Genomic DNA, 27,000 nt, shown 5'->3' with positions numbered 1-27,000 from the left:
CTGAGCCGTCAGCACAGAGCCAGACTCGAGGCTCAAACTCACGGACTGTGAGATCATGACCTGAGCCGAAGTCGGACGCTCGATTGACTGAGCCACCCAGGTGCCCCAAGTAATGCATACCTTTTAAAGAAAGTTTGAAAGGTTCAGAAGCAGAAAGAAGGAGTAACAGTCATACGTGGCCCCCCTCCACCCAGTTGCCCCCTCTCCCCACGCAGTCTTGTCATAGATGCCATTTTATATCGCGTGCTTGTGCTTTTCACGGACCTCACTCGGCTGGGTGTGTGACCCTACGTTGAAGTTTTCTCAACACTGTCCCTCGTGACGAGACAACTGAGTTGTTTGTGGTTTTCTTCACAGTTGAAAATAATGCCACACCAACACATTTGTACGTGGCCTTTTCCCCCTGTGTGTGGCATTGTTTGTTGAGTACGGTTTTTGGAAATGGGATTATGGAAATTCCAGATGGCATTGTTGAGTGGCTACGGCTTTGTTGGGTGGAGGAGGCCCCGTTGGGTGGCTGTGGCCTTGTCGTGGCAGCTCACGTGCCCGCCGCTGACAGAGTTTGGCTGTGGGTCTGCCCATCGTAGCCGGCTTGGGCAGTTTTCATTTGAAAGGCTGTCGTTCCCAGTTGACGTGCAACAGTCCTGTGGCCCTCATCCACGTTGCTTACTCTTGAGGTCACGGTTGTGGAGCGGTGCCGTGGGTGTGAGTGTTGGCCACCAGGCCCACCCACAGGTGACGTGCCTGTCCCTGCGGCCTCCTCCCTTGCCTCAGACCCTCACTGTCAGGGCTGCAGTCATTTGCTGGGGTTGCTCCCAAGTGGTGCCCGCCAGGCGACGTGTCTCGGAGGTGTGGCTGACGGGCATCAGCATGAGATGGAGAGGAGGTTCTCCACCAGGGACGGTTGGCCCCCAGGGGACACGGGGCGATGGCTGGAGACGGTTGAGCATCCAGCGCGGGGCGGAGGGGAGGCAACACGGCTGTCAGTTGTGGCTCAGTGCTCAGGGCTGGCCGGCGGAGCGGACGTAGGAGCAGGGCAAGAGGCTTTGGTGTGGACCTGAGTGAATGGCGGTGCCACCTGGCAAGAAGGGGACAGTGGGAGCAGACGGGCAGGGCGGGAGAGCGGCGACAGCGCGAGTCGTCAGGAGGCTGTGAGCTCGCGTTGGGGGCGGGGGGTGGCCGGCAAAGGGCAGGGGGCGGGAAGGTTCTCTGATCACACTTGCCCTAGGAGGTGACAGGTGAGGACCAGGCTCTGGAAGAGGAGGGTGGCCTGTCACAGTCGGGGGAGGAGACTGAGCACTTTGCTCCTACTTGACAACGAGGGATTCGTATCCTCGCCAAGTCATGGTCACCGTAGCCACCACGTCAGCCTGCCGGGGCCGCCGGGTCAAAGCACCGCAGGCCAGGCGGCCACACTCGGTCCTGGAGGCTGCGGGCGCGGGCCCGGCCTGCCCCAGACGCCTCCCCCAGGGTCAGCCTGCCGTGCTCCCGTCCCGACCTGCATCCACCCTCACACGGCCTTCTCTCTTTCCGTGGGGACACGTCACCTTGCCTGAGGGCCCACCCCGTGACCTCATTTTAATGATCACATCCGCAAAGACCCTGTCTGCAGATGAGCTTACGGTCTAAGGTCCTGGGGTTGGGAACCCAACAGCTGTGCCCTGGGGGGTTGCAGTCCGGCTGCAAAGGGCTGCTTTGCTTAGGCTGCGGGCGACCGCGAGCCACTGGTAACGGGAAGAGCGGGTGACCAGCCTTCACGTCTTTGTCAAAGGCAGTGCCACACGAGCTCCGAGGTGTGTGACAGACGGTGCGGACAGAAGCCGGTGCCTCAGGGCCCGGCTGCGGCCTGTTGTCACTTCTCCGCCAGGGCCGATGCGCTCGGGTGCTGGGGGGATTTTGCGGGGTCTCTGACACCACGTGCATGCTTTCACGTGTGGGTGACTCTACTAGGGGGTCCGTCCCTGGTGCCAGATCTGAGACCCCTGCCTGGGGGCGTCCTGAGGTCCCACGGGAGTCTCACTCGCTCAGCCAGTGTTCGTTAATATGGGAGCAGGAAGGCTCTTTGCCCGTGGCTGGGGGAGGGGCGGAGTCCCGGGCCACCTGCTCCCTGCAGAGGCCACCGTGAGTGGACAGCAGGCAGACGCCCGGGGAGGGGGAGTTTTCTCGTGTGACGAGCGGGAAGCGTGTTTGCGCGGCCCGGATAAAGGCCCGGCACGGAGCGGCGAGGATGGCCCAGCTCTCGGGGCGCTGCCCTGGCCGGGCCTCGGGCCTCGGTGAGTGACTTCATCGCGGGCCATTTAAGCAGGCGGTTCCTCTAAGGTCCAGACTTGAGGGGGCCAGACGGTCCTTATGCACTGACGACACGGCCCCGAAGCTTCTCCAAGACGTGGTCTTTCAGAAGATCATGGGCGATGAAGTCGTTCGTCCTTTCCAGAATGCAGTTTAGACGCTGTAAGCAAGAGTTCCCTCCATAAAGATACACCTGTTACCGTTCACGTACGTACCAACCCTGCGTTTTCACAAGGACTGTTCCCGCTGTGCGGCAGACACGTGCACGTGCGGACGTGGGTCCTTGTCGCGTACGTGCGCTTTTGGTTTGACTTTTTGTTAGGGTTCTTTTATTGCAGTAAAACGTACGTGATATCAAGTTCACTCTGTTGACCATTTTATTTTTATTTATTATTTTTTAAAATGTATTAAACATTTTTTAATGTTTAATTTTGAGAGAGAGAGAGAGAGAGAGAGAGAGGGAGGGACACAGAGCATGAGTGGGGGAGGGACAGAGAGAGAGGGAGACACAGAATCGGAAGCAGCCTCCAGGCTCCGAGCTGTCAGCACAGAGCCTGACGCGGGGCTTGATCCCATGAGTCCTGAGATCGTGACCTGAGCCGAAGTCGGACGCTCAACTGACTGAGGCCCCAAGGCGCCCCCTTGAACGTTTTAAAGTGTCCATTTTAGTGGTGTCAAATGCGTTGATGTTCCGTGCTCGTCTCAGTAGCACCGTTGTGGCATCCGTGGCCATAAGATCACGTGGATGTCGTGGCCTTTGTTTGCATTGTTTCGTGTTTGATGGTTTTCAGTTTCTTTTTTTTTTCTTTCTTTTTTTCCTTCAGAAAACACCTTTGTGCCTTTGTGCTGCAGTCAGGGCCTGTGCTCTGGGGTCTGCGTGTCTGCGTGTTTTTACAGCTCTAGAGCCACGTTTCCGGTTTACTCCACAGAATTAGATGAGTTTGTGGTTTCCCTAACACGCGTGGCTCGTGCTGAATTCCCAGATCCTCACCAACATTGGCTTCTATGACTGTTGTTTTGTGCTCATCTGTGGACATCGATACCTCACTGCTGTGCCTGCCCCCCCCACACCCCCCCGCTGGATATCGGTTCAGCGGTGGTGACGCAGTCCGAGCGGCCAGGCTCACTGCTATGTCTTTAGTAAAAACTAACAAGTCACGCGTTTTGCTTTTGGAAGGAGCGGACACAGCTCAGAAGGGGCAGCTCTCGTGGGAGACATCCGTGGCAGTAAATGGCGTCCCACCCAGACAACCGCTCCTGAGGGCGGTGGGTAGGCGCTGGGCTACGGGATGGGTCTCTGGTCGCTCGGTTTGGAAGCTCAGCACGTGCTTCCCGGTGACCGGCGCCATTCTGGTGGCGCCCAGAGGCCCAGACGGACGGACTGCTTCGTTGCACACCCGGGGGACCCAGAGGGGCAGGGTCGCATGGAATCACCACCTGCTTGCCCCCTGGCACTTAAAGCCGCCGGGCCTTCCGGGCTCTGAGGTGACTGCTGCCGTGCCCGGGGACGAAAGCAGCTGCGACAGCACACGTACCGTCAGTTAAGGCCCTGCGTCGGGCGGGGGACAAGACAGCTTCTCAGAGCAGGACGCCCTACTGGATGCACGTGCCAGTGAGGCACCCCAGAAAAGTGATGTGTGCGTATGGCACAGAGTCAAAGGTGTGAAAGCTAAAAGTCTCTCACCCCCGCCGCCCCTGCCGCCCAGAGCCCACCTCTGTTGGTTCCGTTGCCTGAGATTTCTCGGGAGGATGTTATGCATTTTGGGCAACGTGGGTGCGATTTCTGGGCTGAGCTGCACGTGGGCATGCTGCCCTGAGCCTGGCCTGTCCCCGCCAACGGGTCACTCGAGGGGACGCTCCACGGCAGCACGGGTAAGCCCGCTTTGCTCGCCTGTTAAAATTCTCCTTGAATTTAAATGCCCTGAAGCTCGTGCTGTGTGCTGTGCAACTATATGAGTTCTGACCGTAGTGTTCCTGCCACCGTAACCGAGGCCCAGACCTGAGGTGCCGCTGTTCTCTGATCTGCATCCCCCCCCCGCCCATTTCTTTCTGCCCGTGCTGGTCAGACCATCCCCCACCTGTAACCTCTGGCACCACTGGAGTGTCCGAAGCTCTGCATTTTCAAGAATGTTCCGTCAGTGGAGTCCTGCGTGGCATGCGGCCTTTCGAGTTTGGGTTCTTTAACTTAACGAAGCGCCTCTGAGATGCTTCGAGGTTTTGTGAGTGTCCTGGGTTGGAGTTATTTTGCTGAACTGCACTCCGCCGTGTAGACGGAGCACAGTGTGTTCATCCTTTGGCGGGTTGCATTCCCACCAGCGGTGGCTCCTGGCCCTCACGTGGCCAGCACTTGATGTTATCAGGTTTCAAAGTTTAGCCATTCGGATGGGCATGGGGTGGCCCTTCAGGCCACTGTTGCATTTCCTAACGACCAGTGCCGCTGAGCGTCTTCCCGTGCTCTTCCTATGCCCTTACTTGCCCTTGGCCTGTCTCCTCGCTGAAGTGCCTGTTCATGGCTCTTGTCCATTTTCTTTTTTTTTTTTTCCTTGTCCATTTTCTTACCAGGTCCTTCTCTTACTGTTGGGCTTGGAAACTCCGTGTGTTCAACTCGTGCCCTTATGTGCATGGATGCAAGTCCTGCGTCAGGTTCTGGTTTGCAGACCCCTCCTTCCAGTCCGTCCTCAGCCTGTCTGCCTGGTTTTCTCACTAGTGTGTTTCACAGAGTGGAAGTTCTGGCTTCTGAAGTCCGGTTTTTCAAGGTATTTGTTTTAGTGGATTGTGCTTTTGTGTTTAGGTTTGTGTGAAGAACTCTGCACTGAATTTGGGCAGACCTTTGACCTCATCAGCTGGCCGTATGTGCTGGGGGCATGTCTCTGGATCATTCTTTTTTTTTTTTTTTTTTAATGTTTTATTCATTTTTGAAAGAGAGAGAGAGAGGGAAGGGGCAGAGAGAGAGAGAGAGACAGAATCTGAGGCAGGCTCAGGCTCTGAGGTGTCAGCACAGGGCCCAACGTGGGGCTCAAACTCATAAACCCTGAACTCATGATCTGAGCTGAAGTCGGACACTCAACCGACTGAGCCCCCTGGCGCCCTTGGATCATTCTGCCGTTATGTGAAGATTGAAGTCGGGTAGTATGAGCCTCCCTGCATTGTTCTTTTTCTTTCCTTCTTCTTCTTTTTTTTAAACGTTCATTTATTTATTTTGAGAGAGAGAACGATTTGGGGAAGGGGCAGAGGGAGGTGGAGAGAGCGAATCCCAAGCAGGCTCCTAGCACAGAGCCTGATGTGGGCCTTGGTGTCACGACCGTGACATGACCTGAGCCAAACTCAAGAGTCAGGCTCAACCGACTGAGCCACCAGGCGCCCCTGCATTGTTCTTTTTCAAAATTGTTTTGTCCACCCCGGTTTCTCTGCCTTTTTAGGCGTGTTTTAGTGTGATCTTGGTGACATGGACCAAAAAATCCTCTTGGGATTTTGAGTGGGTTCACGTTGATACGTAAATCAGTTTAAGGAGAATAGACAACAATCTAGAATCTTCTAGTTATCCTGCAGCTAACTTTCCAGGATACCTCTTCATTTATCTAGGTCTTTGATTTCTAATGTCAATGAAGGAAAAACTTGTATTTATTTAACTTTTATTTATTTATTTTTAAGGAGAATAGACCAGAATCTAGAATCTTCTAGTTACCCTGCAGCTAATTTTCCAGAATAGCTCTCCGTTTATCTGGGTCTTTGATTTCTAATGTCAATGAAAGAAAAACTTGTATTTATTTAATTTTTACTTATTTATTTTTATTTGAGAGAGAGAGTGGGTATGTGCAAGTGGGGAGAGGGGCAAAGAGAGAATCCCAAGCAAGCTCCACACTCAGTGCAGAGCCTGACGTGGGGCTCGATCTCATGGCCCTGGGATCATGGTCTGAGCTGAAATCGAGAGTTGGACGCTTAACTGACTGAGCCACCAGACGCCCCTTTGTATTTTTAATACACAGCTCCTTCACGTGTTTGGTTAGATTTACTCCTGTTTCGTTTTTTATTGTTATTTAAGTGGTACTCCTTTTTAATGGACAGGTGTTATCTTGTGGGAGCAGTTTTAGGGCCGCAGGGTTCCCACGCGCCCCGCTCCGTGCGGCTCCCCACTAGTCCCGCTGTGTCAGTGGCGTGTGTTACAGCTGGCGAGAGCCGCCGCCCTCGACTGAAGCCCAGAATTTATGTCAGGGTCACTCCTTGTGCCCCACAGTCCTGTGGCTTCTGACAGATACCTGATGTCACATATCTGTTGTTAAAGTATCATTTTGATTAGTGCTGCTGCCCTAAAAACTCCGAGCTCTACCTACTCATGCCTCCCGCTTTCCCTCTGAACCCTTGATCTTTTACCGGCTCCCCGGCCCTGCCTTTCCCAGAAGGCCACTCGGCTGGGATCACCCAGGGTGCGGCCTCTCCAGACTGGCTTCCCTCACGCAGTAACCTGGATCGAAGGTTCCTCCGCGTCGTTCTTGGCTTCGCGGCTCCCTTCTTTCCGGGGCAGAGTAAAACCCCACCGCCCGGATGGAGCCCGGTTGTCCACCAGCCACTGAAGGGCGTCCGGTTGCTGCCCGGGTTCAGGAATCACGGATAAAGCCGCTGCAAACCTCCGCGTGCAGGTCTGCGCGCACGCACGTTCTCACATCTTGGGACGTGACTGCAGGACCGCACGGCGAGACCGTGCTCGGTTTTGTAAGACACCAGGGTCCCTCTCGGAGCGGCCGCGGCATTCTGCGTCCCCGCTGCTCCCCGTCCCGCCAGCACCCGGCGGTGACGTGCTGTGGGCCGTGGCCCTTCTGACAGGCGGCGGTGGCCTCTCCTTGCTGTCTTGCTCCCCGTTTCCCTGACGGCACACGACGTGGAGCACGTTCCCGTGCATGCCTGCCCTCCCACACGCGTTCTCCCCCGGCTTCTGCTCAGATCTCCTGCCTGGTGTTTAACTGGGTTGTTTGCTTTCTTGTTGACCTTATGAGGTTTCTCGAGCATTTTGGACACGAGTCCTTAGCGGATGTGTGTTTTTGAGTATTTTCTCCTAGTCTGTGGCTTGTGTTTTCATTCCCTTAACTGCATGTAATTTTGACTCCTGCTTTTTTTTTTTTTAATATTTATTTTTGAGAGAGAGAGAGAGCGCGCGTGCGCGTGCGAGGGAGGGGGCAGAGAGAGAGGGAGATACAGAATCTGAAGCAGGCTCCAGGCTCTGAGCTGTCAGCACAGAGCCTGACGCGGGGTTTGACCCCACAAACTGCAAGATCATGACCTGAGCCAAAGTTGGATGCTTACCCGACTGAGCCACCCAGGCGCCCCTATGATCATCTCCGTGACCGTTAAATGTTACTAAAAACATGATATAACAGGCCAGAGTATTCTATTACGTAGATATTTCTAAATTATTTTTTTTTAATTTTTTTTTTAACGTTTATTTATTTTTGAGACAGGGAGAGACAGAGCATGAACAGGGGAGGGTCAGAGAGAGGGAAACACAGAATCTGAAACAGGCTCCAGGCTCTGAGCTGTCAGCACAGAGTCCGACGCGGGGCTTGAACTCACTGACCGCAAGATCATGACCTGAGCCAAAGTCGGCCGCTTAACCGACTGAGCCACCCAGGCGCCCCTTACGTAGATATTTCTAAATTGATTCAAGCAATTTCTTGCTGCTAGCTGGATTAAAAATTTTGTTGAAACACTGCAGAGAACATTCTAGTACAGATATCTCTGACACCTCTCATTGCTTCCTTTGGATATATTTTAAGAGGTAGATTCATGGGGCCTAGAAGTGCTCATCGATTTGTGGTGACAGTTCTCCAAAAAGGTTTTATTCACTTACTCACTTAGTCGACAGATGTTTATTGAATACCAGCTACGTGGCAGGTGCCGTTCTAGGTACCGGGCCGGATCTGGGAGCACATCAGGAAGCCCAGGACTTCCCCGCTGTGCCGCCCTGGGCGTGCGCACTGCCCTTCACCCACCTGCACGAGGCAGCAGGGCCACGGCTGGTCAGGGCCCCAGGTCGTCTCTGCGTCCTTACTGACTTACGTTCTTTCTGGGACGCTTCAGTGTGTGCTCAGGCAACTGACGAGATCCTGGAAAGGGGTGTGTCAATCAGAATTTTACAATCAAGTACATCCCCTGATGAGGTCAGATCTTTTTCTTACTCAAAAACCATATTCTTTGACCATAACCCAATAAAGTTGTTTCACTCTCATTAATAAAGTGCTGACCAGGAGAAAATGGAGGAAGCCAGCCTCCGCATATGCTTGGAAACCCGTAATGAGCGTTTGCGTAATTTGTGGAAGAAGATTGTCATAGTAAAAAATTACGAGATATTTAGAATTAAGTGACATTTAAAGCATCCCAGTTGGTCTTTTTTTTTTTTTAACGTTTATTTATTTTGAAGACAGAGACAGAGCGTGAACGGGGGAGGGGCAGAGAGAGAGGGAGACACAGAATCAGAAGGCTCCAGGCTCGGAGCCATCAGCCCAGAGCCCGACGCGGGGCTTGAACCCATGGACCTTGAGATCGTGACATGAGCCGAAGTCGGATGCCCAACCGACTGAGCCACCCAGGCGCCCCTAAATTTTTTTTTTAATGTTTTTATTTATTTTTGAGACAGAGAGAGAGAGACAGAGCATGAACGGGGGAGGGGCAGAGAGAGAGAGGGAGACACAGAATTGGAAGCAGGCTCCAGGCTCTGAGCCATCAGCCCAGAGCCCGATGCGGGGCTCGAACTCACAGACGGTGAGATCGTGACCTGAGCTGAAGTCGGATGCTTAACCGGCTGAGCCACCCAGGCGCCCCCCAGTTGGTCTTTAGAGGGGAAATTATTGCTTCACTGGACACTAAGATTAGGAATTACTGAACCATGTGTCTCCGACTCCTATAGCACCAGAGCAAATCCTCACAGACTGGGGGGCCACGAGCAGCAGGAATTTTCTGCCCCACGGCTGGGAGGCCGGGAGCCCAAGCTCAGAGCTGCAGCGCCACTTCCTCCTGGTGGTCCCGACATGGGTCCGTCCCAGCCTCACGTTGCTCTCAGCCCCTGACGTGCAGACACATCACCCGGCCTCTGCCTCTGTCTTCACGGTGAGATCTGCCCTGAGCCGTGTGTCCAAATCCTCCTCCTGTTACGAGGACACCAAGACCTCATGTTCACCTGTGTCTACAAAGGTCCTGTTTCCAAATAGAGTTGCCCTCTGAATTTTCGAGGGAGCCTATGGAAGCCGCTACGGTGTGCGGCCTGGGAGGTTGGAAAGAGGGTGAGTGACAGAGCCACACGGTGGAAATAACAAGGATAAAGCGGAAGTTAATGAAACGGAAATGGAGGAGGTGACGGCAGACGGTAAAGGAGGTGACTCTGGGGATGAATAAAATGGACATCTGGGAAGGTGGCTGCACAAAGAAGGGACCGTGTAAACGGGAATCTGCCACAGGTCCGGAGAGGGCACCTGGGGAGGTGGGGGGCTGAGCTCCCAGCCACCCACGGTGTCCCCTGGGTTCGGCCTGTCTCATCCGGGCGGGCTCAGAAGGCCCCTCCTCCAGGAAGCCCTCCCGGCCTCCTCCTTCCCAGGGGTGGCCTAGGAGCCCCCTTGCCTGCACAGCCCTTGTATCTAGTCCTTCATGGCTCAGCCTGTTTCTCTGTCAGACTTGGACCCGTCTTTCCTATTAGATCGAAACCTTCCGTGACAAACCGTGCCTTTTTCTCTGTATGAGGGCTGGTATTCCGAAAGTGCTCAATAAATGGTTGAAACTGCACCTTTCTCTCCTCTCTTTGCCACTGAAGGTCGAGCGCCCCTGGACATGCCCCTTGCACTCTCCGGGCCTCGGTTTCCTTGCCTTGTAGGTGGGGATGGCTGGCCTCGGGGCCTGCCTTGTGCTCTGAGATGCTGCAGCCCTGGGAGGGGGCTTGTGGTTGGTCCAGGGGTGGCTCCATGGACCCCTGTCCTGGACGCCGCAGGTCCCCAAGTACCACGGCTCTCCCTCGGTCGGAGGGGACAGGGAGGCAAGGGTCAGTCCCCCTGGGGGGAGGTCCAGAAACGCCAACTTGGCCACCGCCGGGGAAGCGGCCCCTCCTCCTGCGGGGTGTTCAGGACTAGTGTGGGCAATCAGGCTGGCGTGGTCCGCTGCCCCAGGAGGCCTCTCAAAGGGACCGGCAGGCTGTGTCCTCAGCCAGAGAAGGGGAGCATGGGGTGGAGGGGATGACTCCATCATTGCCGGGTCCCAGGCACGTGGGCTTCTCAGCAGCGTCTACTCAGTTCCAGAAAGTCTCCTGACATCCCGGCTCCCGACCTTCAGAAGAGAATGTCCTCTTCTGAGGCCGCAAGGCCGCATTTTGCCTCTCGTGCCGGAAAATTATGGTCAGAAGACAGTGAACGTCATATGCGGTCTGGGGAGAACGTGGCCCCGGGGCAGAGCAAGGACGGTCCCTGGGGCGGCGTTAGGCATTTCTGGGGAAGGTTCTGGCCGCAGAGCTTTCTGGAATCGCCGTTCCCACACTGTTGTGAAGATTCCTCTGACCTCCTGCCCTTGACCATCCTGCAACCCAGACAGTTCATCTGCGTGAGAGCAGGAGACAGGAAGGGGGCTCTGGAAAACCAGAGACTTTCCTGGAATCCTGAGGAGGAGGGGAAGGGGTGCCGTCCAGAAATAACGGCCCCGTTTCCGCCCAGCGCCTCCCCGAGTGGCCTTGCATTTGGAAGCCCCCGGATCCATGGAAAGTGGCTGGTGCCAGGACGGCGATGCCCACGGCCCCATGGAAGGGAGGGCCCCGACAGTGTTTCCCTTGAGAAGGTGGCCTCTGGCCGGTCTCTTGCGTGCAGCCCCGCCCTTCCCGCTTGGACCCCCCTCGCCGCACCCGAGCCTCTCAAGGGGGCCGCGGGGCTGCCGAGATGCACCCGGAGCCTGGGCCCTGAAGGGCGCATCACTGGCCCTGGCCCCACGTTAGCCCCTGAGCTCTGTGGCCAGAGGCTGGGGTAGCCGAGTGATGCTTTGTGGTCACAACGGCTCATATAGCTTGAGGACATGGGGCTCTATGTTTTTTAAAGGTCATCTTTTAGGAGGTACATACTAAAAGGTCTAAAATGAAATTCATGGGGTGCCTGGGTGGCTCCGTCGGTTGAGCGTCCGACTTCGGCCCAGGTCATGATCTCGCGGTCCGTGAGTTCGAGCCCCGTGTCGGGCTCCGTGCCGACAGCTCGGAGCCTGGAGCTCGCTTCGGGTTCTGTGCCTTCCTCTCTCTCTGCCCCTCCCCCCTCACGCTCTGTCTCACTCTGTTTCTCAAAAATAAATAAATGTCAAAAACAAATTTTTTTAATCTTTTTTAAAAAAAATTTTTAATATTTATTTATTTTTGAGACAGGGAGAGAGACAGAGCATGAATGGGGGAAGGTCAGGGAGAGAGGAGACACAGAATCCGAAGCGGGCTCCAGGCTCCGAGCTGTCCGGCACGGAGCCCGACGCGGGGCTCGAACTCACGGACTGCGAGATCATGACCTGGGCCGAAGTCGGCCGCTTAACCGACGGAGCCACCCAGGCGCCCCCCCAAAAAAGAAAACTTTTCAATGAAATTCATAACATCCGGGATTTGCTTCCATCTCCCGTGTGTCAGAGGAGTCTTGTGTGTGTCTTGTATACACGTATGTGTTACACGTGCAGAGCTGTGTACGTATGTGTGTGTATATGTCGTGTATGCATGTCTGTGCGTGTTGTGTGCGTGTACATTGTATGCGTGTGTTATCATAGGTGCGTGTACCTTGTATACATGTTGTCCTAGGCACACACGCACTATGTGTGTGCTACGTATGTGAATGTACCGTATACACGTGTTACGTGTGCCTGTGTGTATTATACGTGTGCATGTTGTATGTCTGTCATATGCGTATTCTGTGTATTGTGTATATATCGTGTGTATCATGTGCACACATCATCGGGTGTTACGTGTGCATGCATGTATACGTGTGTGTTGCACGCATGGACACGTGCACGTATTACATGTGTGCGTGCGTGCGTGTGGAGTGCGTGGCGGTGAGCTGAAGTAGGTGTGCCCTGTTTTGATGATTGTTGAAGATGTGTGATGGGATTTTGGTGATCGTCTGTCACTCCCTCTGCTACCCTACGGACTTGAGGGTTTCCACACTGGGACGTGAAAAGGGGCGGTGGTAGGAAGGGAGGAGCTCACCTCTGCACACCTTTCTGAGTTGGGGGGTGGGGTGCCGCGCCCCAGGGTGTGGCTCCCTACGGACCCAGTGGCCCTTGCTCCCCAGGGTGTGGCTCCCCACGAACCCGGTAGGTCCCCCTGTCTGCCTGGAGGCTCCCTCCCTGGATCCGGGGGCCTGTTCCCTGCACACCCTCCGTGTGGCTTGCTCTGAGTGCCAGGCAGCTTGCTGTCCTGTTTTCCAGAGACCTGTGGAGGCATGCCCCGTGGTCCTCACCTTGCGGATTCACCTCCCCTCAGGCTTTAATGTTACCATCATTTAGGGGAGGGGGGAGGGAGGATGCGTACCACCCATCTGCTAACCCTTTCTTTTGGAGGTTCTATAAAGATACTTTATTTATTTATTTATTTTTTATTTTATTTTTATTTTTGTTTTTCACGTTTATTTTTGAGACAGAGAGAGACAGAACATGAACAGGGGAGGGTCAGAGAGAAGGAGACACAGAGTCTGAAACAGGCTCCAGGCTCTGAGCTGTGAGCACAGAGCCCGACGCGGGGCTCAAACTCACGGACCGCGGGATCACGACCTGAGCCGAAGTCGGCCGCTTAACCGACGGAGCCACCCAGGCGCCCCTAAAGATACTTTTAAATAGCTGCGTGAAGTCGCTTTCAACAGTCCTTGATGGAGGCAGAGAGGTGAAGGGATTCCCTCAGGATCGCACAGTGCACTCCGGAAGGAGCCTTCCCAGCTCAGTGTCCTGCCCACTGGGCACATGTACCTTCCAGGCTCTCCTGACTGCTGGTGCTCTGCCCGCCCGTTCGTCTTCTCTCTTTCTCGTTCCCTCCTCCCTGCAAGGGGCAGGATTGCATCTGGGGGGAGCCGGGGCCTCTGCTTCTGCTCTGAGCTCAGGGTGCAGCAGGTCTTGGGGCACAGGGGGCAGCTCGTGCGTGGAGAGCTACAGTGCCTTTAAAGGCCTTGAAATTCCCCGCAAAGGAGCCTGGTTTGTGGGCCTCACCGGAGGGGAAGTAAGGGAGCAGCCGCGGGCCCGCAAACACTGGTCTTGGGCCCAGGCGGTGGCCGCAGGCGGGCGTGTCCTGTGGTCCACGCCACCAGCGTCCCCCACCCGGGGCACAAGTGCCATGTAACGTCCCACAAAGCTGACGTGCGCCGTGTCGAACTTTCGCTTGGCTCTGTATTCTTTGGTTGTTTTTAGTGGAAGAAATAAACTTGTTTGAGGGAAAAGCAAAACCCCGACAACAGCACCTGGCATGCGACAGGCGGCCCTCCTACGAAGAATAATGGCAGAACTGTGTTGGTTTTGGGTGGATGACAGTTTCTTGACTTTCTTTTTCCTGTGGGTTCCCAGTCGGAATACCACACCTCCCGTTTGAACTTCAGAGTCCCGTCTGGGGTCTTTTAAAACGTCATCTTTAGAAAGTACAAGCCCTCTGGGGGAAGAACGCCTCCAGAAGTCATTTACACTGTAGTATGAATTAGGATAGTTTCAGGGTTCTCTCAGGGTTCACGGGCTGCCTGGGAAGCAGGGAGGGGTGCTTTGGAACATGGGGCAGCGGGAACCCCTGAGGATCCGTGGGTGGGACTCAGTTTCCTTCCTAACTTCATGTTTTTGCTGGGTGGCTGCCTGGTAAAGTCAGATTAATTGTTGTGCTGGGTTGACCCGGGAGGTTGCTGGGTTGACCCGGTGGCCCTCGCCGATGAGGGGACGGAGGCCTTGTCCTAGGTCGGTGGGGAGACAGGTGAGGGCCTGCTTGCCTTGGATCCCCACCTCACTCTGTGCTGCCCCACCGGTCTTGAGACTGATTTGGGGATGTGGGGATGTGGTGGCTGGAGTGTCAGGTGTGGGGGCCTGTTTGTCAGTGTGCAGTGCGTGTTCCTTTACACTTTTGGAATTCTGTGCCCTCTGCACGCACTCACAATTTGTAAACCATTTAAATAAGGGAGGGAAGAAAACAAAACAGATTTCCTTTCCTTTTATGTATCCGCCCACCATTTCTTGCGTGTCTGCACGCGTGGGATGTGGGGGTACAGGAGTGAACGGAGCGGACGTGCCCCCCCGCCCCCTGGGCCCAGCCATCAGGGCCGTGTGGGTGGGGGAGGGGGACTTGGAGGTGGCCTGGGAGCAGGGGACTCTTCCCGGCCTGGAGAGGCCGTCATGGGGGAGCCCTGGAAGGTGCTGAAGGAGCAGGCTCGGGAGGACGGACAGACCCAAGTGTGAGCCCGCCCGCTGTCTTCCCCACAGGAGGAAACCAGACAGATTCTGACGCAGCAGAAGTCAGACTCCCACGACGAGGAGGTCTCCCCGACCCCGCCGAACCCGGTGGTGAAAGCCCGCCGTCGCCGAGGGGGTGTGAGTGCCGAGGTGTATACGGAGGAGGACGCCGTGTCCTACGTGAGGAAGGTGGGCCCCCTCCCCCCCCCCCACCGGCCCAGGCCCTCAGGGTCCCGGCTTCCGGCCACCCTCCCTTCTGGTCGGGGAGGGGCCGGTGTGATGGCAGCGTCATGGTCAGGGTCACGGTCATGCCCGTGGGCTCTCCTGTGGGGTTTTCTGACCCACGTGTTCCAGGGAGGGACGGGACAGTAGCTCACGGGGTGTGGGCGGAGGGGCCCGAATCCCGATCCTGTGGTCCCTGTCCTCCTAGACTTCCTTCTGCCCTGGAGGCTGGCGCCTGGCCTCAGAGCCGCCTGGTGGGAATTCCCTCCTCCATGTTGCTGTTCCTCAGTGTCCCTCCCTTGGGGACGGCGACCAGCAGGTGTGCCTGAGTCAGGACGTGCTCTGGAGTGCGAGGACACGTGGTACCCCTGTGCCTGTTGGTGTGCCCGGCCCCCTGCCTGCCCTCTGGCCTGGCTCCCTGCCCGGTGCCCCCTGCCCACCTCCCGTCTGCCCTTAGACGTGGGCTCTGTCGTTTCTATCTTGTGTATTTCTAGCCTCAGTTTTAGTTTCTTTTCTTGGTATTTTTAGTTTTGGACCTTTTAGAAAATCTAATCAGGCAAATACACACAATGTAGCTTATTGTCTCTGTGAGCCTGCGTAGCTGTGGCAAAGACGCTCGCTCACGGTCTGGAGGCTGGACATCCGGGAGCAGGTGCTGGCTGGTTCTTGGTGGGAGCCGCTCGGCCTCCTGTGTCATCGGGCATCCAGGGGAAGGGAGAGTGGGCTCTGGGGGTCTCTTGCCAGGAGGGCACTGATCTCTCAGGGCCACCTCCAGACACCACGCACTGGTGCCTGGGCTTCAACACACGGGTTTTGGGGGCAGCTGGGTCCCGGGGCCACTGAGCACGTTCACTCTGCCGAGCGGCCATCCCCACCGTCTGCCTCCAGAACGTGCCATCCCCCTGCACTGAGACTCTGGCCCCGTTACATGCCCACCATCAGGGATGAGAAACCACCGAAAGTGTCATTTAAAACCCCCAGGGCACTTCACTTCTGTGGTCTTCCCCCCGCCCCCCAGCACCCCCTACCACCTCGAGAAGATCCCAGACAAACCCAGGTGGATGGACATTCTGCAAAGTAACTGGCCAGCACCCCTCAGACCTGTCCAGGTCATCAAACCAAGGGCGCCCTAAGCAACTGTCCAGAGCGGGGGGCTCAGGGTGCAGTCACTGAATGTGACCTGGGTGAGGCCCAGGGACAGGGTGAGCAGCTCGGGTGAAACTGAGGACGTGTTGCCAGCACGCACCGTGGCTGGTTCCGTGGCTGGTTCCGTGGCTGTGGTGTGTTCCCGAGTAAGGTCAGGTGCCAGCAGTGGGGCCAAGTGACTGCAGGGTACGGGCACTGCCTTTGGCAACTTTTCCCATAAGTCTGAACTATTCTAAAATTTTTTTTAATGTTTTATTTTTGAGACAGAGAGAGACAGAGCATGAGCAGGGGAGGGGCAGAGAGAGAGGGAGACACAGAATCCGAAGCAGGCTCCAGGCTCCGAGCTGTCAGCTCAGAGCCCGACGCGGGGCTCGAACCCACAGACTGTGAGATCACGACCTGAGCCGAAGTCGGACGCTAAACCGGCTGAGCCACCCAGGCGCCCCAAGTCTGAACTATTCTAAAATAAAAGGCTTATTTTTAAAGAGTAAATCTCTAGGGCTTGAGTCCCGTCTCTCAAAGTCCCTGGGTGAAGACCCATGGTATTAAATGTAATGTGCACATGTGCTGGGGCCTAATGCCACCCCCCAGCCTGGCAGAGCTTTCTGGCAGCTGAGCTCCAAGAGGGGGTCACGTTACGGCCCAAATAGCCCTCCCACCGGTGTCTTTTATTTTGAGGGAGAAATCTTGGCGTTTGAGATGCTTGTAATGTGAGATGCAGGCACTTTGTGCTGTTCGGTCGGTGATGGAGCTCTTGGGCTTGTGCTTACTGGGAGCTCTGACCAGGCAGGTCTGCTGTGGTGGACGCTTCCCCGCGCCCAGTTACTGGCAGGGGCTGAGCCCCCCTTACTAGGCCCCCATAGCCACGCAGAGGGTCCTGAGCCCCCCCCTTACTAGGCACCCCCCCATCACCACACCCAGTTATCAACAGGGTCCTGAGCCCCCACCCCTTATAAGGCCTGCCCATCATCGGGCTCAGTTATCGGCAGAGCCCCCCCTTACAAGGCCCGCCCATCACCGCCTCGGAGGGTGAAGGTCAGCCTTGGGTGTGGCTCCAAACTTGGCTCAAGTTGTGTTTTTTTTTTTTCAGTCTTCAAATATTTACGCAAGTGTTTTATTGCCTTAAAAACAAAGCCACTGAAATAAAACAGAAGAACTGATAATCCAAGGGCCTGGAGTTCTTGTAGCATCCTCTAGGGGTCCCTAAGGCCCGCCAGGGCCAGTCCACCAAGGCCCCAAGTCCTCCAGGTTCTTAGACCACCTCTCAGATCACCATGTTTTCTTGTCTTCCCTTTCTTTCTTCATGTTGGTTCCAGCTGCTTACAGCAATGGTGACATACACATCCCATTCCGGGATCACACTCCGGGCTGTCTGTCTTTGCGGTCCTCCAGCAGTAACACGCTGAAGGCCGGACGGTTCTGTGTCCAGCCACGTCATGGTTTCTCAGGGTCCCGCAGGTGCTGGGAGGGGCCGGGCCCCGAGCCCTGACCCTCAGGGGTGCCCAGAAGTCTGACTTCCGCTGGCTTCCCCTGCAGGTTATTCCCAAGGACTACAAGACCATGACCGCGCTGGCCAAGGCCATCTCCAAGAACGTGCTGTTTGCTCACCTGGACGACAATGAGAGAAGGTAGGAACCTGGGAGGGGCGGGGCTGGGATTGACACCCCTCCAGGGAGGCCTTGCTGGTCACCACCAGCCCTGAACCCCAGGGACCCGGTCACAGGGCACACTTTTGGAAGCATGTGCTCACAGAACATGGGCGGCTTCCAGAAATAATGTGCTCTGTGCACCTGCTGTCCTTCTGCATACCAGGTTAGGATCTGCGGGTTCCGTGTGACTTTGTCGTCGAGAGACACTGTGGGTCTCCTCGCTCTGACCACTGGGGGCCTAGTCTTCCAGCAACTTCTACAGGGATCTGCCTTGTTGGGCTGAGCTCACTGCCTGGTGGGGAGATGGGACTGGCAGGCAGGGCTTGGCGGTCCAGGAACGTGGCTGACCAGGTGCTGATGTCAGTCACATGGTCTAGAAGGGCCGCAGGAATGGCCGTGGGTGGGGTCTGTCCAGGGACGGGCACCCGGCAGCTGTGACAGGCTGGGTGCCATGCTTGGGAATTAAGGTCCTACACGTAGTTGGGAAAATCGGACTGGGAGCGTTTTGGGGTGATCCTTGAGGGTTTACTTGAAGTGTGCACTCTAATTCCGTGTTGTCACAAAATGGGATCACATTCTACGAGTTTGTCATGCTTACGAGGTCACGGACATCCCTCTTTGTCAGTAAAGACTTTTTCAGGGCTCATTGTATGGATTTCTGTGGAGTTGCTCTAACTTCCTTACTTCTCCTCTGTGTCTGTTTCTTCCTTCGAGCTAAGCTCCTCGGGGTGGATGAAAGACTGTGCAGTGTTTTAATTCTCTTTTTTTTCCATTTTGGTGAATTATGTTTCTTGGTTCGATAACCTAGTGTTCTGATGACAGTCCTATACAGAATCTAAACAACATGCAAACCCACAAAATAAGAGAAAGTCCTCTCGCAGCCTCATTCTGTGACGCTTGTGGGTCCTTCCGCGTGAGCATCTGGGATGGTTAACATCTGCTGAGCGCCGCACCGTGCGGGGAGAGAGAGGGTCATTGGGAGGCTTGCGGTTCTTGGATGCCATCGTGCCCCGGCGGACAGGAAGGAGAGGTGTTTACGCAGGATGGGCCCCCCACAGAGGAGCTGGGCCAGAGAGATGGGGCGTAGGGTCTCCGTAGGTGCCGGTGCGTTTTCCAGGGCTTTTGGCAACACGGCACAGGCTGGTCACCCAGGAAGGCCGCAGGGAAGGCCTGCCCACACCTTGGGCGCTCCCGGAGTCTCCGAGGTGAGGCCTGGCTGGCGCCGTGTTCCGGGAGTGTCTCGGGGGCATTTGAGATGTCCACCCGTCAGAAGCACGTGGGGGCGTGACGGGCAGGGCGGGGGGCCAGTTCTCCACGTGGACCTCCCAGCTGGGCTCACGCCCCAGGAGGGTTTTGACACGGAGAGGTGGTCCGGGATTCACCCTCCACAGGCCCTAAATGCAGGCTTGTGTCCTTGCAAGAGGGGAGCATGGGGGGGATTGCTCCGAAGAGAAGCCCTGTGACTGCTGCTGCTGCTGCTGCTGATTCTGGGCTCCTGGCCTCCAGAACTGGAGACAGTCCCCTGTTCTCAGCCTTCATGGAGGTGTCCACCTGGCAGGTAGGTCCTCGGTCACCAGGTGGGACCAGATGACTCGGAGTTGTAGCTTTATTAACTTGAATGTAAACATCAAAAACTCAGTCCAGATTTAAACCCGGGCTCTGACTGGATGGTGCGTTCACACGGGTCGAAATTCAGAAGGTGCCAGGGGTCCAGAGTGAAAGGTGAGCCATCTGGAGATGGCCCCAGGACCCTGGCTAGTCTCTGTGGACAGACTCCGCACCCTCCGGCAGGAGGTCAGACGCTCCCCACAGCGGCCACACAGACCACCGTCCATTCTTTTTTTAAAAAAAAATTTTTTTTTAACGTTTATTTATTTTTGAGACAGAGAGAGACAGAGCATGAACGGGGCAGGGGCAGAGAGAGAGGGAGACACAGAATCCGAAGCAGGCTCCGGGCTCCGAGATACCAGCACAGAGCCCGACGCGGGGCCGGAACTCACGGACCACGAGATCGTGACCTGAGCCGAAGTCGGACGCTTAACCAACTGAGCCACCCAGGCACCCCACCATCCATTCTTTACCCAGTTTCAGCCCTTAGGGAAGGGATGGAGCGTGCCTGGGTCCATCGGGGTCCTGGCACTTTGCAGCCAGCTAGGGGGAGGAGGCGCCGCTCTGGGTAGAGGAGACGCTGTGGGCATGCAGCTGCCGGGCGGTGCGGGGCGGACCTCGATGCCGGAGCCCGGCCGGCGTGTGCCCCTGACCTGTATGCTGCAGCCGCTGGCCCCGTCGTCACCGGGTCGGGCCCGTCCCCGAGTGTGGGGCGGGAGTTCCGGGGCGACATGATTTGGGCTGTCCCCCAAAACCCAGCTCACACGAAAGGTTGGTTTTGTTCTCTGGGGCTCGGTGTCCCGGTCTGGTCCGCATTAAGCCCCTGTGGGAACGGCTGCGGTGGCGGTGACGGTCACCCCCCGGAGCTTCTCCTTGCTCGTGTGTTTCCGGCCGCAAGAGCAGCGCGGGCCTGGCGCCTGCATGAGCGGTGGTGGGTGGGGCTGAGGGTGGTGGGTGGGGCTGAGGGCGTGGCATCCCCGGGCCGCGTGCCCTGGCTGCCGCCGAAGTCGACTTCATCTGACTGGGGGCACCCAGCTGTCACCCGTCGTTCGGCCCCTGACCTGGTAAAGTTGACGGTGAAAGCGGTGAACAGACGGAGGTCACCCCGAGTTTGTGTGTCCGGCTCCACGGAGGTCAGGGCGCGATTGCAGAGCGTGTGCTGGGCTGCGCGCCGGTGCTGGGGGCGGCCGAGCAGAGGACGAGGTCCTGTCTCGCGGGGCCGGCCTCCCCGGAAGTGTCCGTCAAGGGAACGCAGACGTCTGCAAATTTGGAGGCTGTGCTGCGACGGTCGTCCGGGGAGGCCCCAACGTGTAGCATGTCCCCAGGTAGGGCGCAGCCGGGTGGAGGTCGGGGGCAGGAAAGCTCGGTTGTGGCGGCCCAGACCGGCCGGGTGCCCCCTGTGCTCCGGACACTGCCGTGCTGGCGTCACAGGGCACAGAGGGGTGCTTGGCGTGTGGCCAGAATCTCGGGACTGTCCCAGGACTCACGGGATCGTCCCCTCCCAGGGATCCTCCCAGAACACTCGCCTGGCCTGGCCTGGCCGCGGGGACGCCGCCTGAGGCAGGGAGGCTGCAGACGGGCTCCCGGGAGGCCGAGGCGCGGTCTCGTCAACGGCACCCACCCGACCTCCCCCAAGTGCGGCTTCACAGACAGACCCCCGGAACAGTCACACCGCGTCTGTCCTCTTGTGTCGGCTCGCACCCTCGGGGTGCCCCGGGTCAGTCCTCACTTCTTTCTGAGGGTGGGGGGTCTCTCCGTTGCAGGGGGACCACCATGTGTTTATCCGCTTCTCCGCTGACAGACGCTGGGGCTGCTCCCACCTCTTGGTCGTTGGGCAAAATGCTCCCGTGAACACGGGCGTCTGGGTCTTTTGGTTGCAAACCCAGAGGTGGCTCGCGGGGCAGATAGTCCTTCCCTTATCGCGGGGCAGTAACTTTGTGAGGAGCCCCACACTCAGCTTCCCTTCTGGCCCCACGGAGCTTCAAGTCCCCCCTTCTGTGGAGCCCGGGTGCCCCTTGGGGGGCAGTTGTGTTCGAGCCACGCCCTCCACACCCTTTGGTGGCCCCTTCCCCGCTCCCAGGCACTGGCTGGCGGGGGGGGGGGGGGGGGGGGGGGGGCGGTGTGGCCCGAGGACGCGTTGATCCAAGTGGTGTCTCTGGCCACGTGCGTCCAGGAACTGTCTGTGCTGGGGTCCTGTGCCCTTGGCCCTGACTTTCCAGACTCGTGCAGTTCCTACCGCCTCGGACTTTTCCAGATCTGGGAGCCAGGTGGACAAAAGTGCAGGAAGCAGATGGTTGGATTGAAAATTCCTCTTTGCGAGGCTGGCTTAGGAAGAGAGCTCTCTGTCAGGGGGTGTGTCTGTGGTTCAGATCTTTGTTTTGCCCTCAGGAAAACTCACTTTCCATATTGAAACCCTGGGGGGGTTCCTCTTTCTGGCCTCTGAAGGAACAGGCTGACGGTTCAGGAAGTGGCCTCCGGGGGAGCTGGCAGCCAGAGACTCATCTCTTGACCTTTCCCTTGATGTCCCCTGTGTGACATGCAAATACTTGGCTTTTTCCAGTTCAGGAGAAGGCGGGCTCAGCAGCTTGGGCTGTGGTTTGGGGCCCATTCTTTCCAGATGCACTTCTCGACTCAGAGGCTGCCTCCCGCGTGAATCCCCAGGGGTGAATCCGCTGGGGGTGAGCGCACCTTTGTGCTGAAAGACCCGCCCCCAGCTCAGGTGTGAGACCAGTGACCCTGTGGTCACGGGCTGGGTGGTTTTGCCCTTGTCGGTCAACAACGGCATCTGTCCTTCAGTCTGTGTGCAGCTACTTGTGCTTGCGAAGACGTGAGCATTTTGTTCAAAATCTTTTCTTGAAAAGGTGATGCCACATAGCCATGGGGGAAGGGTCCTAACCCCCAAACCGCCACCTATCTCCTAGGAGAGAGCGCCCGTCGAAGGCTCTCTCTGGGCCCCTGCCTCGGGCACCCCCTCCGTGCATAAAAAGGGGGTGTCTTTTGACCAGGGCCCCACACTTGTCACAGCAGAGCCAGGACTCCTGAGTCTTGGGGGCTCCGAGGCCATGCTCCCCCTCCCTCACTGCTCTGACGACAGGTCACATACACCTGCAGGAGGAAGGAACACTGGAGGGTGGGTGATCCAGACGTGGTCATTGGGGGGGTCCGCAGGTATCCTGGGGTGAACTGGCAGTGGGGGATCTGGGGAGCCAGAGGGAGGACCAGAAGACCCCTGAACACGGTGGCAGCTCAGAGATTTCTTAAGCACATACACACCCCAACTCACACACACACGTGTATAGACACAGGCATACTCACACATGCACACATGCACACATTCACGCTGCAGAAACCCACGTGTGTTAAAATGTCTTGGAAGGAGGCAGTTGAATCATGTCTTGAAGTTGCGTGACAACCTTCTCGGGGACTCCGTTTCCTCAAACGTGTCAAAAGTGTCAAATGGGAGGAATAAAACCCACTTCGAGGGTTGCAGTGACGGTGGATTGTAGTAATGTCCATGGGAGTGTCCTCCCGTGTTGTGTCGTCATCCCCATTGTCATCGTCCCTGTCATCGTCACCCACACCACCACCATCACCCCCACCCTCCTCCCCCTCCCCCTCCCCATCCTAGTCACCGTCGTCATCCTCTTTCCGGCAGCCCTTTGGCTGTGTGGAGGGCAGACTACGTCACTGGGCTTCTCCCTGCCCACGGCCTTGCTGCTCTGATGCTGGCCCAGATGCCCACACGAGCCCCACAGACCGGCCTCACTCCCTCCCAGTGCTCAGTCCGTGGCCACTCCACAAGGTCATGCTCTGCTCCATCCTGGGCCTGAGGTGGGTCAGCTGGCTGCTCTGGGCCTCCGGATGCAGCAGGAAGGGCTGTGGGTGACCAGCTCATCTCCCAACCTCAGTGTACAGGTGGTTTCGAGGCCCAGTGAGGGGAGGGCCTTTGTCCTTCGCTCCAGGTCACAGTAGGTGTCCCAGCCGGGGCTGGAGCTGGTATCTTCAGGCCCCTCCACAGCAACTCTGCTAAATTGAGTTACTCCCGGTGAGGGTCCTGGGGGCAGGGGGCAGGTGCAGGCTCCTTGCTTGGTGTCAGGTACGGTGAGCAAAGTCAGATCCTTTGTCCTTCCTGGGGGTGCTGGGGGCACGTACTCTGCTCAGGGACACAGGCGGCCTCAGAGGGCAGCCTGCGGGGCGCTCCACAGCCCTGGGAAGGGCCATGAACCGTGCATCCCAGCCCTGAGGGAGGGAGGTGGGAGCCCCCGGGTTCAGTCAGGTCTCTCCCACCCTGCTCTGCTTGGGGTGTCCAGAGAGCACCGCCGTGCCCCTGGGAGTCGGGAAGCATGGCAATGAGGAGGCCCCGTGTGTGTGTGTGTGTGTGTGTGTGTGTGTGTGTGTGTGTGGTGCTTCGGGCCTCGGTGGGGGCCTCGTTGCTTGGAGCCGCCCGCCCCACGAGCGGCGAGGGCATCTCACCCTGGGGCGGTCTTCCTGGCTGGCCCTGCTCTCTGCAGCTCTAATTAGAACGGGCCTCTGGCTGGAGCGCCGCACCGCTGGCCTGAGCGGCTGTCTCCTGCTACCTGCCGTTGTCCCTCTGCCTCCCGCCCGCGCATCTCTGCGGTCTGTTTTTCCACAGATTGGCTCGGGTTCCCAGGTGATGAGAAAAACACGCTGCGGCCGAGGCATGGCCTCTGCCTGGCCCTTCTCTCCCGTCTGGCCTGGCTCTGGCTTCAGGGCGTGCTGCTTCCCTTTCAGGCAACACACAAAAAAAAAACAAAATTAGCATTTTGGAGAACGCAGGGCCTCATCTCTGGAGGAGCTTAATGGCTTGAACATGCAATGAATTTGGTTTTCATCTTGCATAAAGCCTCCCGCTCCGGGCAGAGGAGACCTTGAGGACTGGAGCTTGCTTCACGTGACCTGTTCCGAGCTAGTCCCTGGACCTCGGGCCTCACGGGCACCGTCTGGTTAGAATGGCGCTGGCCGGCTTCGCTGCTGGGGCCTCTGATGAGGCGTAGAGGCACAGAGAGGTTAGGCAGGCTGCTCAGAGCCCCCAGCTAGGACTGGGAGAAGCTGGGCTTGCACCCCGTCAGGACAGGGCTGCGCTGGGCCGTCCTGTCTCCGTGTGATGGTACCCCCCCAGCTCAGTAACCCCCCCAGGGAAAGAGAAGAGTTCTTTCCCTTGTGCCCAGAATTAGTCCAGCTGATGGGGAGTCGTGTGGTTCCAGAAGGAGAACAAGGCACAGCTTTGGGGTCTCTGTGGAGTCTTTGCTGAGAAGAGCTGCCCAGGCTTGTGAGCACAGAGCGGTTAGAGCCCGGCCCGTCTGTCGCCCAGCTGTGGACATGTGGCGGTCTGTCTGTGGTCTTGGTGGTGGGGTGCCACAACGCTTTGAATCTTCTAGCATTTGGCCGTGTGCCGTTCCCAGAATGCCGCAGACCCTCCTGTTCCCCTTCTCCCCACCCAACCGGCTCTCCTGCTGATGCCGCCTGACGAGGCCCCGTGGACGATGGGTTTGAGCTGCCCGATGTCTTCTGTCGCCAGTACCCGTTCCATGGGCGAGGGCCTGGGGGCCCAGAGAGGGGTGGGACAGCCTGTTGCCCAGGGGCAGGGACTGGGGCCATTCCTTCAGCACTGAGTCCCGGAGGGCCGCTCCTCAAGATGCCCCCTGGCGGTGAGCGGGCCCACTGCACCTCTGCCCCCCACCCCCAGGGGGCGACGCGGCCCCAGGAAGGGGGCAGGCGCTGGCTTTGAGACCCAGTGGGCGCCCTGGGTCCTGGCTCCGCTCCATTCTTGAGCCGCGGTCACTAAACATGGGTGAATTGCCTGCCAGCTGGGGTGTGAGGAATTCACCAGCTGGCTGGGGTCAGAGCGGGGGTTGTAGGGAGAGGCCGGGGTGAAGGGCAGGTAGCCGAGAGGACTGTGGTCACCCACACTTGTCCTCATCTCCAGGGGGACCCTGTGGTGGCCTGGCCAGCTTCCCCGCTCCCGTTTGTAAAGGCGGGAACATTGAGGCCTGGAGGAGGCGGGTGACTGACTGGAGGTCACGTGGGTTCCTTGGGGCAGCACCAGTCTTCCCAAGACAGTCGTGCACGCGTGCGGCTTCTGCAGTGAGAAAGCCTCGGGTATCTCAGTGTAACTTTAGGTGATGCTGCGCTCTGCATCAGGGCCCTGGGTCTGTCCCGACCCGCACAGCTGCCCCGTGAGAGTCAGTGATGCGGTCACCTGTGCTCCAGCCGAGGGCGAAGCCGCTTGCCCTGGGTCCCACAACCCGCGACCAACCATCGTGAGCCCCGGTCGAGGCGCTGTGTGGTGCGTGGCCGTGTGCCATCAGGACCTTGCCCGCAGCTGTGCCTCCCTCCTGCTGCTGGCTCATCCCAGTGGGGACCTTTCTGGGAGGAGGCTGCCCTGTGCCTCAACGCTGTGGGCTCACAGAGGAGGAAAGGAGCCCATTCTCCCTGTACTTTCGGGGGGCTCACTTACCAGAACCAGCAACCTTTGAGCCCGGTCTTCGAGGATGGGCAGAAGAGAGTGGGGAGGGCATTCGAGTGTGGGAACAGTGTGGGCAGGCGGAGGCAGCAGCAGGGGTGGAGGAAGGGGGTGCCGGAGCAGATGCTGAGTGCAGCCGGGGCCACGGCTCAGTGGGGAGACGTCTTCTCCGACGCAGAGAGGGACAGAGGGAAGCAGGGAGGCCCGCGCTGGCGCCCCCCTGGGACACGGGCTTTGCTGCCCCCACAGCCCCGCCTGATTCCCGTCAGGTGTCTGTGCCCTTGGGTCAAATGGAGCCGGCTTCGCGTTTGGAAGGTGTGGGAGGAGGCACCTGCCTTCCAGTGGCCCAGCTCTGCATGCGGTGCCCACGCCTGTGGCTTCCCGCCTGGCACGTCCACCGGGAAATGGCACCTCTGGTCACTGCGGCTGCCACTCTGGAGGCGCCTGCTCGCCCTTTCATGACCCGCCGTCCCCGGAGCCTCGTCTCCGCCAGGGGCCCACACGGCCCGCATGCAGGGGACCCTCCAGGGGAAGGGATTGTGCTGCCTTCAGCTGGTTTCTGCCTTTCGTTTCCCGCAAACTCGTGGCAGTGGGTCCTTGGTGCGTGGGACCTTGTGGGAGTGGGTCCCAGTGCATGTTGGAGTCTCCCCTCTGTCTTCAAGGCTGAAATATTAATATTCTACTAGACGGACCAGGCTTTGTTCGCCCGTCGATGGGAGGCTGTAGGTTTTACGTTGGCAGGTTTCCTCTCCTTCCTTGATGGCTTCTGATGTTCTTCTCAGAACGCCTTCCAGACTTCAAGACCATAAGCAAACACACTCGTGATCTTTTCTAGAACCTTCCCAGATTGCCTGTGGCTTGTTTCTCTTCCAGTGATGGAAGGCTTGATCCACCAGGAATTTTATTGTGGTTTAGGGACATAAGCACATCGGATCTTCCCAAACAGCCACGCGTGCTGACACGCCCACTGAGCGGAAGTGTCTCTGTGCCTACTGATCCGACAGAAACCGCGTCCCTGTCCGTGTGGGGGTCTCTGCCAGGTCTGTGCGTTCACTGAGCACCTGTGGGGGGCTGGCCCGGGCCCGCGTGTTCTGAAGGCCTCCCCGCAGCGGCGTGCGGGCCTGGAGACCCCAGCAGGCTGCGGCCCCTCTCTGGGTGGGGGTGGGGGTGTGCCGGCCCGGGGCTCAGCAGCCGCCGGGTGGCTGT

The 27,000-nt window shown here is 57.8% G+C and overlaps 1 protein-coding gene across 3 annotated transcripts in view; it reads left to right on the top strand.

Moving 5' to 3' along the window:
* PRKAR1B (protein kinase cAMP-dependent type I regulatory subunit beta) overlaps window positions 1–27,000 on the top strand; it is a 122,798-nt gene that overhangs the window by 15,829 nt on the left and 79,969 nt on the right. For all 3 annotated transcript variants that reach the window (XM_043559488.1, XM_043559490.1, XM_043559487.1), the window contains exons 3-4: window positions 14,716–14,874; window positions 17,590–17,681. In XM_043559488.1, coding sequence (XP_043415423.1) covers window positions 14,716–14,874; window positions 17,590–17,681 — 251 coding nt within the window. The remainder of the gene's footprint in view (window positions 1–14,715; window positions 14,875–17,589; window positions 17,682–27,000) is intronic.

The sequence above is a fragment of the Prionailurus bengalensis genome, chromosome E3 (assembly GCF_016509475.1).
Source record: "Prionailurus bengalensis isolate Pbe53 chromosome E3, Fcat_Pben_1.1_paternal_pri, whole genome shotgun sequence".
Classification (NCBI taxonomy): domain Eukaryota; kingdom Metazoa; phylum Chordata; class Mammalia; order Carnivora; family Felidae; genus Prionailurus; species Prionailurus bengalensis.
The sequence above is the reverse complement of the archived record's forward strand: the minus strand, read 5'-3'. Positions and strand labels throughout refer to the sequence as shown.